The following is a 13,225-nucleotide window of genomic DNA, read 5'->3' on the forward strand; positions in this document are numbered from 1 at the left end:
CAAGTACCACATAGTGAACGGTGGGGTAGTCAGCGGAGCCACCGCCGGCGATCCAAAACAGGAGTCAGCACCAGTACAAAATGTCCTTGCGGATAAGCTGGCAAATTAACACAAAAAAAACACAGAGGCTAAAATTAAAAACCTGCCGACGCGCTGCTTTGAAGTGTGCAATCCAGAAACAGAAATAACAATTCAAATGAGCCCTAAATAGTCCAGGGAAATATATCGAGAGCAACCACTGAGCAAGGCCCCTATCCTATGTTTAGAGCACCACAGTAGCCTATTGTTTGGACACACATGCTACACAGTAAAACCCTCAGTGTTAACCCTGAGAGTGTGTATGGGCGGAGGACACAAATGGTCCATTCTGGGTCCCTTTCTGCACCCTCTGAGCTCTGTTAGCGTGGAGGATTTGACAGTGTATAGGGCTACAGCTGGGGCCGTCCCATCCCGTCCCATACGTCCCCATGAGCTAATGGCCACTTTGTTCCCTCGCCTTGTCCCACTATTGTGTAAATTACAGGCTACGCTAGGAGGGGGGAAGCATGCCACTGGATGAAAGCTAGCCAACTCCCTCTAGCAAAACATACTAGAGGGCACACTAACCCACAAGCCCCATGACTCTGGAATTCCTCTGCAACAGTAGGCTAATGCACTTTCACCACATTTTGATTTTGCATGTCGCCGACACAAGTCTTTACGTTTGCAACATTTTTGACAATGGCTTTAACCCAGGACTCAAATAAATCAATGCCATGTAAATTAACAGGCAAATTCCCACATGGCAGGGCTATTATGTATTTGCATAATATAATTTCAAGCACGAGGGGTTTTGTTTTGTTTGCCTAGGAAGGTTATAGTCAAAATGATTATTGCGAGCAAAAAACAAGATTGAGATCAAAACGAGCAGAGTTTGCCTTGACGAACACCCCCCGCCAACCACCCACCCACCCCCGCGATTAGTTCAGGCTTGTGTTCGTCGTGGCTGAGTGTTCTTGAACGTGACCCCCGGCGGGCCGACGAGCTGGTCTTGGATGACAGCTACTATTTTCGGTGGAGCTTTAGCAGTGTGAGAGTGGACGGCGCGGACAGTGCAGGCATGACATCCTGAATGTTAGCCATGCGAGGCATGGAGGTTTAGCCCATGTCCAATGTGCCACACACACATATACGAGTACATGCGATACGTGGAAAGACCATTATTTTAAGTACATCCATCGACACCTCCGGCAGCTCAGACCCTATCCTGGGGTCATGTCATAATAATAGCGGTCAGAGCGTTCAGCTCAGACCCTATCCTGGGGTCATGTCATAATAATAGCGGTCAGAGTGTTCAGCTCAGACCCTATCCTGGGGTCATGTCATAATAGTAGCGGTCAGAGCGTTCAGCTCAGACCCTATCCTGGGGTCATGTCATAATAGTAGCGGTCAGAGCGTTCAGCTCAGACCCTATCCTGGGGTCATGTCATAATAATAGCGGTCAGAGTGTTCAGCTCAGACCCTATCCTGGGGTCATGTCATAATAATAGCGGTCAGAGCGTTCAGCTCAGACCCTATCCTGGGGTCATGTCATAATAATAGCGGTCAGAGCGTTCAGCTCAGACCCTATCCTGGGGTCATGTCATAATAATAGCGGTCAGAGCGTTCAGCTCAGACCCTATCCTGGGGTCATGTCATAATAATAGCGGTCAGAGCGTTCAGCTCAGACCCTATCCTGGGGTCATGTCATAATAATAGCGGTCAGAGGGTTCAGCTCAGACCCTATCCTGGGGTCATGTCATAATAATAGCGGTCAGAGCGTTCAGCTCAGACCCTATCCTGGGGTCATGTCATAATAATAGCGGTCAGAGCGTTCAGCTCAGACCCTATCCTGGGGTCATGTCATAATAATAGCGGTCAGAGCGTTCAGCTCAGACCCTATCCTGGGGTCATGTCATAATAATAGCGGTCAGAGCGTTCAGCTCAGACCCTATCCTGGGGTCATGTCATAATAATAGCGGTCAGAGTGTTCAGCTCAGACCCTATCCTTAATAGCGGTCAGAGCGTTCAGCTCAGACCCTATCCTGGGGTCATGTCATAATAATAGCGGTCAGAGCGTTCAGCTCAGACCCTATCCTGGGGTCATGTCATAATAATAGCGGTCAGAGCGTTCAGCTCAGACCCTATCCTGGGGTCATGTCATAATAATAGCGGTCAGAGCGTTCAGCTCAGACCCTATCCTGGGGTCATGTCATAATAATAGCGGTCAGAGCGTTCAGCTCAGACCCTATCCTGGGGTCATGTCATAATAATAGCGGTCAGAGCGTTCAGCTCAGACCCTATCCTGGGGTCATGTCATAATAATAGCGGTCAGAGCGTTCAGCTCAGACCCTATCCTGGGGTCATGTCATATTAAATAATAGCGGTCAGAGCGTTCAGCTCAGACCCTATCCTGGGGTCATGTCATAATAATAGCGGTCAGAGCGTTCAGCGGAACTAGACGAAAGTTGTGCAAAAAATAGCAGATCTAGAAGCTCATAACGCGTCGCAAGCTTGTACAGGCAGATGAAATGTTTTCTTCAAAGAGATTTGGTGTATAGGGAAAAATGAGAGACTTAAACTGTATGCTTCATTGACAGATCAAATCAAATGATCGGAATCGGATCGGGAGCAAAAAAACGTGATCGTGACATCCCTAAAAACAATGAAAGCCTTGAAAATGAGCGCGTTTAATGGTGGAGTCAAATCAACAAATCAAATGTGTTCAGATTTCTGAGCCTCCAGGAACACAAACTACAGACCATAGAAACAGAGTCAGCAGGATTGCGTTCACAATCTAAAATTAAGTTAGACGCACGCCGGCAAGGTGGCCGGTAGCAAAAACAGAACCTTGTCAGGGGCAAGGTTCTGGAATGCAATACAGAACAAATATTTGATTTGCTACAATCATGTGAACCCAACCCATGCATTCGGCAAAAATAATCTGTTTTGAGAGATTAGGTAGGTTTGCCGCAAAATAACCGAGTTGTAAGAACCTGATTTGATCACGTTAAAGAATATCTCCTCTGGCTAGTACTGGATGCTTGGCAGTTGTTCACGGCTGACTGCATGCGGCATCCGTGCCAGGATGTGTCGCAGCCACTGTTTGTTGTGGTTAATTTCAATGTGTAAACTTGTAATTTGCTTATAAATGTGTGATCAAATGTCAGAGCAGTGGAGAGAATGTGGGCAAGCTGTGTGAGTACGGGAGGGAGGATTGTAATTATGCCGGGAACAATAATTGACTGAGAGGACATTGACAGACCTTCGGTCAATTATATTGATCCGTGCAGGTGTAGGGTGACATGAGCACGACACGTAGATGTTGAATTAGTGAACACACACACACACACACACACACACACACACACACACACACACACACACACACACACACACACACACACACACACACACACACACACACACACACACACACTTCTAACTCAAAGACACACAAATCAGCCGCAAGAAGCCACATGCACCCGTGCGCGCGCACACACACACATACATGTATGCACACAGAGAGGCACGACTCTCTCATGTGTTCTCATAGCGACCGCGGTGTCCCACAGATCTCACGTCACTTCAAGCTGAGTAAAGCAAAACCCTTTGACAGAAATCTGCAAGGCCCGTACAGATACAAACACGTGTGCAACTGTACATAGCTACAATAACACCTTTTCACCACAACCCAGTGTCCCAATTCTGGCTCACAACACGTTGAAAGGTGGCACATTGTGAACTTGTAGATCGGCTATTTTAGGCAGACATTTTGACCCCTTTTCCACCAGTTGGTGCCCAATGGGAACCGGTTCAGTTATTTTTGGTTCTTAGTCCATGAGCCAGAGCTCATTAATTATGAATTGAGTGGGCAAAACTATACATGTATTCAAATGTTTACAGGATCAATATAAGTAAATTAATATATGATAACCCTTCCACAGTAGTAGCGTTTTCATATTTTATGTTTTAGCATATTTTCCTATATAATGCCTCATTTGTATATTTAAAATGTGTAATACAATAAATCATTGTCTTCGTGTAAGTAATCAACTGGGTAAGTTTCATGGTGATAACAATCTAATATAGGTATGGTTTTGCCCACTCAAATCATAATTAACGTTCCTATTTTGGAGCTCTGGCTCATGGACTAAGAACCAAAAAGAACTGAACCGGTTCCCATTGGGAACCAACCGGTGGAAAAGGGGTCTTTGTGTAAGTAAGGACTAAGGAGGGGACCAGGACAGGGCCCCTGGGGGACCCCGGTTAACAAATTATATACGCTTTAAGTGGTTAAGCCACGTGGGACCACTTTCCATTCTTGTCCACACCTCTTATCGTCCCACATCCATGGAGTTTTTAAAGCCCATGCAATCAATGACATTTAAGTGACAATGGCCCCTGTGACTGTGAGATTTATAATGGGAAAGAAATTGCAGCCCCACAATGCATTAGTCTACAGTCCAGTACTGTACAATGAAGGGCAGCATGGTCCCCTTTCCTTTAGGACACGATCCACCCCACTCCCCTTCCTGCACACTGATGGGTGGGATGGAGGCCTTCAGGTAGCTTTTTATAGAAGATGGGGTATGGATATGTTGGGCTGGGCATGGGTATGTTTTATGGTCATGATTCAACAGGATCCTGGATTGGAAATCTCCACAGGAAAAAAAATTAATGGGGTCTGAATCGTTGGGAACCAGGACATGGACGCCACTGCAGTGATGTAAATAGGTTTTCAATGTAATGAGGGATGCAGCTGGTCTTTTAGATGAGTCCCAGGGACATTGTATGAGTCCCACTTCAACGACGTTAGGAGTCATATTTTGCCAGTATTTAACTCCCATTTCATTTTATATGGTTATAATGTGGTTATATTCATGTATAAAACAGAAGAAGAAATGATTATTATAACTAAAGCTAGCAAAATAAACTAGAATAAAAAAACAGTACAGTAGTACAGTAGTGCATCCCGTGGATGCAGAGGTCGTTGTTTCACCCATTTTGGGCGGGAACCCCTTTTGGTGTTAGCATTATGTTATGCTTTAGCTATTGAAAAATAGCAGATCTACAAGCTCATAGCGCGCCACCGAGTGGCGCGCTACGTGCTAAAATGCCACTGCTATGCCCTCCTATACTGTCAAGTGTAAAAAGCACATTGCTGAAATCATGAAGGATTGCAGTAGTATAGAGAACAATGCCGTCATCTCTGGCAGCATAATCAGGAGGGAAGGAAGAGCAATATAGGCCCTGAAAGTTGTTTACATCCTCCAGTGAGTTCAGTGTCACACCACAGACATTCTGTCAGTATGTCACATGAGCCAAAGTATTTGTGTGTGAAGACCTGGGCCGTGTACTGTGTGTGAGAATGTGTGTGAACTTAAAATGCACATGAGCACGAAGGAGATGAGTGTTTTCTGTGTTCGCGCAACTGTGCACTGCATGTATCAAGTCAGTGCGATTGTCTTTCCTTTAAGGGGAATATCCGATATCCGATAGACTGCTTGTGCATTCCAATATATAGAGTTTATACGTTTGTCCTTCTCGTGTCATAAAAGCATGGCAGATTGATCTCTTTGTTTTTATGAGTCTCTGTGAGTGTGTGTGTGTGTGTGTCACTGTGTGTGTGTGTGTGTGTGTCTGCGACCGTGTGTAAGTCCGTGTGTGTTCCAGGACACGGATAACTCATGATATTATCAGCGTACCGCTCTAGCTCTTTACAGCCAGACTAGCCGGCTTATCTGAGCGCGCCCAATGTGGAATCCAAATGAGCTCACAGTCAGTACAGAACTCCTCGACATGTTAAAGAGAGGGGGTGGAATTCTACCAGGAAGGAGACACTCTGCGGTGCACTAGCTATTTCTCTCCTACACGGAACAATCCTCCGTGTAAATGTGAGAACATGGGTCCTTGCTGCCATAGCTCCTCCGTTTCTTGTCTTAAGTTAATTCGTTGTAACAAATTTCTCGGTTTTAATGCAAATGGAGGAGCCATTGATCCCTGCTGCTGAATGGATCTGACAGTAGAGTATCGTCGTCGTCATTGTCAACAGTACTCTCATCCGATTCGATGAGGAATTTAATTATGAATGCCGTTTAATTGAGTTCACGGTTATACAGCACGGGCATGGCGGCATGCCAGAGGGGGTCTTGGCAAGCCTCAGCACTAATAATTAACTGTGGCCGCGCGTGATCTGATCTGTGCCCGACCGTACCTGTTGGACTGGATGCTGTCTCTGTGATCAGAGGGAGATGAAAGCAAGTCTTTCTCTCTTTGCTCTGCGCGGCTGGGAGCGGTGGGAGCGTTGCAGCGCGTGGCGAAGCCGTGCACACACTTCTGTTGCGCTATACTGTGAGTGCAATGCGGTGCAAGCAGCCTTAATTGCGTCAGCCGCGGTGACATGCCTGGCAGGAGTGATGCAAGGGGGGGGGGGGAAGTCCCCCGAAAAATATCGAGGCAAGTATCCTCGCATGTGCTTTCATAACTGAACTCCAGTGTATACCAGACGCGCTGGCATTTAATGACCAGAGTGAAATATGCAATGCACTGGATTCACGTGAAAAGCTGATGCAAAGGGCTAGTATAAATTTCCAAAACCAAAACAAATGGGTCACATTTTTATGGGCCCGTGAGTAAATATCCCATTTTATTACGCTGTATTACATTTTCAGATGATTCATGAATAAAACATTCATCTAAAAATAATTCAGAAATAATACAAATACATAAAGTCAAAAAATAAAACTTATAATTGTGAGCGTGGACATATTCTATGTTCACTATTTCTGAGTAATAATGTATGATGCACGTGTTGTAAGTTTGTGTCCCAGGAAACAACAAAATATTATTTTGGGTCACAACTGTGTGCTATGTATGTATACAACGCTGTCTCTTGGTGCCCAAGACAAATTTCTCCTCGGAGACAATAAAGGCTAATTGAATTGAACTCCTACTCTGCAGGGCCCTCAGTCTGTATACAGATCTCCTACTCTGCAGGGCCCTCAGTCTGTCCAGATCTCCTACTCTGCAGGGCCCTCAGTCTGTACAGATCTCCTACTCTGCAGGGCCCTCGGTCTGTACAGATCTCCTACTCTGCAGGGCCCTCAGTCTGTACAGATCTCCTACTCTGCAGGGCCCTCAGTCTCTACAGATCTCCTACTCTGCAGGGCCCTCAGTCTGTACAGACCTCCTACTCTGCAGGGCCCTCAGTCTCTACAGATCTCCTACTCTGCAGGGCCCTCGGTCTGTACAGACCTCCTACTCTGCAGGGCCCTCAGTCTGTACAGACCTCCTACTCTGCAGGGCCCTCAGTCTGTACAGACCTCCTACTCTGCAGGGCCCTCGGTCTGTACAGACATCCTACTCTGCAGGGCCCTCAGTCAGTACAGACCTCCTACTCTGCAGGGCCCTCAGTCTGTACAGATCTCCTACTCTGCAGGGCCCTCAGTCTGTCCAGATCTCCTACTCTGCAGGGCCCTCAGTCTGTACAGACCTCCTACTCTGCAGGGCCCTCAGTCTCTACAGACCTCCTACTCTGCAGGGCCCTCAGTCTGTACAGACCTCCTACTCTGCAGGGCCCTCAGTCTGTACAGACCTCCTACTCTGCAGGGCCCTCAGTCTGTACAGACCTCCTACTCTGCAGGGCCCTCAGTCTGTACAGACCTCCTACTCTGCAGGGCTCTCCTCTGCCTACATCCCCCAGCCAGAGACCGACTGCTGCAAACATCACCACCAAAAGATCCTAATCAAATCCAACTCCTCCATTCCGACGGACCAATCACGCGGCAACGCGATTAGCCATCGGTCCAATCGGGGGCCGGAGACCGTTAATTCCTTTGCGCCTTTAATTATCCCTGGAGTAATGGCCGGGGCTTAATTTAGCCCACGCTGGGTGGGTGTGTGTGTGTGTGTGTGTGTGTGTGTGTGTGTACGTATAGGGACACATAGCCCCGATGACCGAGCACATGATGCCTGCACACACAGTGCCAGTGACCTCAAACACAAAGAACACAGTGTTGGGAGGATAGAAACAAAGACATGACCAAACACACACACACACACATACGCACACACACGCGCGCGCACACACACACACGCACACACACACACACAAACCCTTGCACACACACACATGCAAGCACGCACACACACTCACTCCTGTTGTCACTCACAGTCCCGAACACTTGCATGCGCACGCGCGCACACACACACACACACACACACACACACACACACACACACACACACACACACACACACACACACACACACACACACACACACACACACACACACACACACACACACACACACACACACACAGGGTCATATGTCTGTACCAAGAAATGCAGAGTACATACATCACATACGTTGGCAGATGAACACATAACCCCCGCCCCCGCCGCCCCACCAACCCCAGTGCCCTGGCTGTCCCCGGGGCTCAGTTCTGGAGTTGTTAATCTACAGACAGGTGTCCATGTTAGCTGTGTAATCTAGCCGGGGCTCCTGCACAGCCCGGCTAGGTTTACGCCCCTGGTAATATGGCACAGGGAACAGAACATCGGTGCAGGCCAGGGGCCGGCCGGGGGAATTTGATGCTGCGTTCCGGGCAGCCAGGGACCCTTACCATGGGGCCCCGCGGCCGTGTGCCATAACACCCCCTCCTCAACACCACTCACACATACACACACGCACGCACGCACGCACGCTCACTTTGACAGATGGAGATATGTACACACACATGCGGTACACAAAGGCACGGCTATACACAGTGACAAACGGACAGGTATGTGTGCATGTGCACAGTGCACACGCACAAAAGAATGAGTGTGCATACGAACACACAGTCGCACACGCATGCACACACACATACACACACAAACACACACACGAAACAACTGAAAAAACAACAGTCGCCAAGCCATTGGACGACTTTACGTAACTGTGACTAATTCTTATTTACAAAAAAAGAAAAAAAATCCTGTCATTTCTAGTTTATCAGTGGCTAAACGGCGAGTAGAGCCAGCAAGCACTGCGAGGCAGAACGGGGTGGGGTAGAGAGAGAGGGAGACCAGTGTTGACAGAACAGTGTCTTATCCTGCTGAGCTGACAGAACATCACTTCACACACTGCTCGACGGTGTGTCACTCCTACTGTGCATGCGAGGCAAAACCAAAAATCTTTTTTGTGAAACGGCCGCCGTCACTCATGAAGTTACGTTGTATTTAATCATTTTTGTGAAACGGCGTCATTTTGTTTTGTTTCGAGGTGAAACAAAACAAATGACGCCGTTTCACTAAAATGATTAAATACAACGCAACTTCATGAGTGACAGCGGCGGCGCCACCCTCCTCATTTCACAGACAGACGGGACATTTGCGAACACAAAGCACAGCTATAACGATGTCTTCCGTCGACGTAAATGAAACAGGGTCAGCTGGGCTCTCCGCAAACACGCCCGTGACCACTGAGGGGAGAGAGAGGCTTCAAGGAAAGAGAGAGAAGAGGTAGAGTGAAGGGAGGGAGAGAAGGTAGATGAGGAGCGAGGTAGAGAAGAAAGGGTGGGGGGAGAGGAAGGAGGGTGGCGGGTGGTTCGACAATTGTTTGCTTGTCTGAAAGCGGAGGGAACTATGCGAGTGAGGCAGGAACAGGGGAGCACCGTGAGAAGATGTTAAGAGAGATCAAAGGGAACAAGCGGGTTAGAGAAGAAGAGAAGAGAGAAAAAAAGTACAAGTGGGCCTCTCTCTCTCTCTCTCTCTCTCTCTCTCTCTCTCTCTCTCTCTCTCTCCCCCCTTCCCCCCCGTGAGTCCCCGAACGACCTCTCTCTCCGAGCGCCATACATAACGCAATCATGTGATACGGACGAAGTCGGACAACCCCCTCCATCTCACGGGCGAGAGAGGTCACGGTCAAGTTTATACGTCCAGGAAGAAGGAAGAAGGAACAGTGCAGGGGTTACGAAAGGGGCAGCAGGTTCTCATGGAAGATACAGAGAGGAGGGGCGGGGGGGTTTCAAGGACATGAATCTACACCCTAGGTAGGTCAAACAAAGTGTGATTTTCCTATTTACAGCATAGCAGCAGGTGGGGACAGCCTGGCAAAAAAAGAGTCGAGAGAAGAAAAAGTAGGTTGCTTGAATGCACCGTGGGTCTAAGCGACAGAGACGTGAAAAAGACACAAGATGACACACCGTTGACAGGCGTAGTCATCACTCAGGAAGACAAGACAAAAATGGAACCCAAAGAATGTGTATGAGAGACGGCACGCAAATCTTCCCTCCCTACCCACTCCCATGCAGTCGCTACCTACTGCCATGCAGTCCCTACCCACTCCCATGCAGTCCCTACCCACTGCCATGCAGTCCCTACCCACTCCCATGCAGTCCCTACCCACTCCCATGCAGTCCCTCCCTATACCCACTCCCATGCAGTCCCTACCCACTCCCATGCAGTCCCTCCCTATACCCACTCCCATGCAGTCCCTACCCACTCCCATGCAGTCCCTCCCTATACCCACTCCCATGCAGTCCCTACCCACTCCCATGCAGTCCCTCCCTATACCCACTCCCATGCAGTCCCTACCCACTCCCATGCAGTCCCTCCCTATACCCACTCCCATGCAGTCCCTACCCACTGCCATGCAGTCCCTACCCACTCCCATGCAGTCCCTACCCACTCCCATGCAGTCCCTCCCTATACCCACTCCCATGCAGTCCCTACCCACTCCCATGCAGTCCCTACCCACTCCCATGCAGTCCCTACCCACTCCCATGCAGTCCCTTCCTACCCACTCCCATGCAGTCCCTACCCACTCCCATGCAGTCCCTACCCACTCCCATGCAGTCCCTCCCTACCCACTCCCATGCAGTCCCTACCCACTCCCATGCAGTCCCTCCCTACCCACTCCCATGCAGTCCCTCCCTACCCACTCCCATGCAGTCCCTCCCTACCCACTCCCATGCAGTCCCTACCTAGTACCCACTGCCATGCAGTCCCTCCCTACCCACTCCCATGCAGTCCCTACCCACTCCCATGCAGTCCCTACCCACTCCCATGCAGTCCCTCCCTACCCACTCCCATGCAGTCCCTACCCACTCCCATGCAGTCCCTACCCACTCCCATGCAGTCCCTACCCACTCCCATGCAGTCCCTCCCTACCCACTCCCATGCAGTCCCTACCCACTCCCATGCAGTCCCTACCCACTCCCATGCAGTCCCTACCCACTCCCATGCAGTCGCTACCTAGTACCCACTCCCATGCAGTCCCTCCCTACCCACTCCCATGCAGTCCCTACCCACTCCCATGCAGTCCCTACCCACTCCCATGCAGTCCCTACCCACTCCCATGCAGTCCCTACCCACTCCCATGCAGTCCCTCCCTACCCACTCCCATGCAGTCCCTACCCACTCCCATGCAGTCCCTACCTAGTACCCACTGACATGCAGTCCCTCCCTACCCACTCCCATGCAGTCCCTCCCTACCCACTCCCATGCAGTCCCTACCCACTCCCATGCAGTCCCTCCCTACCCACTCCCATGCAGTCCCTACCCACTCCCATGCAGTCCCTACCCACTCCCATGCAGTCCCTACCCACTCCCATGCAGTCCCTACCCACTCCCATGCAGTCCCTCCCTACCCACTCCCATGCAGTCCCTACCCACTCCCATGCAGTCCCTCCCTACCCACTCCCATGCAGTCCCTACCCACTCCCATGCAGTCCCTACCCACTCCCATGCAGTCCCTACCCACTCCCATGCAGTCCCTACCCACTCCCATGCAGTCCCTACCCACTCCCATGCAGTCCCTACCCACTCCCATGCAGTCCCTACCCACTCCCATGCAGTCCCTACCCACTCCCATGCAGTCCCTCCCTACCCACTCCCATGCAGTCCCTACCCACTCCCATGCAGTCCCTCCCTACCCACTCCCATGCAGTCCCTACCCACTCCCATGCAGTCCCTACCCACTCCCATGCAGTCCCTACCCATGCAGTCGCGACAGTGGAGGTGCTCAGATTGCGGTTTCATTGGGCAACTCAGAAGGCGTGAGTGTGCGCGCACCTGCACGTGATCAGTGAAGCTCAATGTTGCTGAAATAGAGGGTATGTGAATGACATCATCGTCACACCCAGAAGTTACATGGGACCACCTACTGAGTGGCAAAAAACGATACTTTCTGGCCTTGACAGCCCATACATCCAAACAGAAAAGTCCTATCTGATTGCAATAAACAGCGTTAAACGTTAAACTCACTTTGCCACTCGATTTGCCACTCACTTTATGCATGCCCCTCTATAGCCTAAACAAGCGTGCTCCGTAAAACTAGATGAAACAACGTATGAAGACGGCACGGAGACAGCACGGAGACTCACCGTTTCTCTTCTCCCTCTGATAGGTTCGGGTCCTGCTCCTTGGGCATGTGTTCCATTCACCTTAATTCCATCCAGCGGCCAAACATGCGAGACTGAGGCGGGCCCCACCCTCGGATGCGCACTTGTCATTCGCCGGGTCGAGGGGGTACGGGGGTCAGTCAGTGCGACATGACAGGGTCCCTGCCCCGAGCAGAGTGGGGGGGTGGGGGTGGGGAGTCGCGGTGAGGGGGAGGGGGGTCTCCTAGAGGGAGCGGTCCTCTGATGCGCGACAGGCTCCGGAGCGAGGGGGTGAGAGTGCGGGGTCCTGGGGTCACGCCTGGAGCCAGATCTCGTACAGCACAATCCTGGAGGGAGAGAGAGAGGAGAGAAAGTTTTAGTTTCCTTTTTTCCTTCACCCACAAACTCCTATAGGTTTGGCTGCCTGTGGCTGCCGCTTTAGTAGTACATACAGTATGTAATTACATGTACGAGCCAGCTTACATAAGCAACACTCATTACTCATTCGACAACGTTGGACATTGTGATCCGAGATCATAAATTAATATCTCATAATGTGTTCCCACCGTGAGAACTGGAGTGGGGAGGCGTGCATGCTTTCAGCTATAGCTGCAGCATTCTCTTCGAACATATACACACTTCAATGAGAACATTTGACACCTACTAAAATGTCTCTATGTATGCTGCCTTCTTGGTCATGTTTTTACCTGCTGATTGCAAAGCAAACAGCAGGTCTATGAATAGGTCTGAAACTTGCAACACCGCGAATTGCGAGAGAACGACACCTAGTCGACAAAATGGGTTGCCTAGTCCGCAGATTTCCCGCCACGCTTCGCT

At 50.0% G+C, this 13,225-nt stretch overlaps 1 protein-coding gene across 1 annotated transcript in view; it reads right to left on the bottom strand.

Moving 5' to 3' along the window:
- Positions 1-12,692, bottom strand: part of LOC306914845 (thyroid hormone receptor alpha) — a 47,397-nt gene extending 34,705 nt beyond the window's left edge. The window contains exon 1 of the mRNA XM_079492053.1: positions 12,392-12,692. Coding sequence (XP_079348179.1) covers positions 12,392-12,447 — 56 coding nt within the window. The 5' untranslated portion in view covers positions 12,448-12,692. The remainder of the gene's footprint in view (positions 1-12,391) is intronic.
- Between the last annotated feature and the right edge of the window lie 533 nt (positions 12,693-13,225).

This window comes from Electrona antarctica, assembly GCF_951216825.1.
Source record: "Electrona antarctica genome assembly, chromosome: 22".
In the NCBI taxonomy this organism is placed as follows: domain Eukaryota; kingdom Metazoa; phylum Chordata; class Actinopteri; order Myctophiformes; family Myctophidae; genus Electrona; species Electrona antarctica.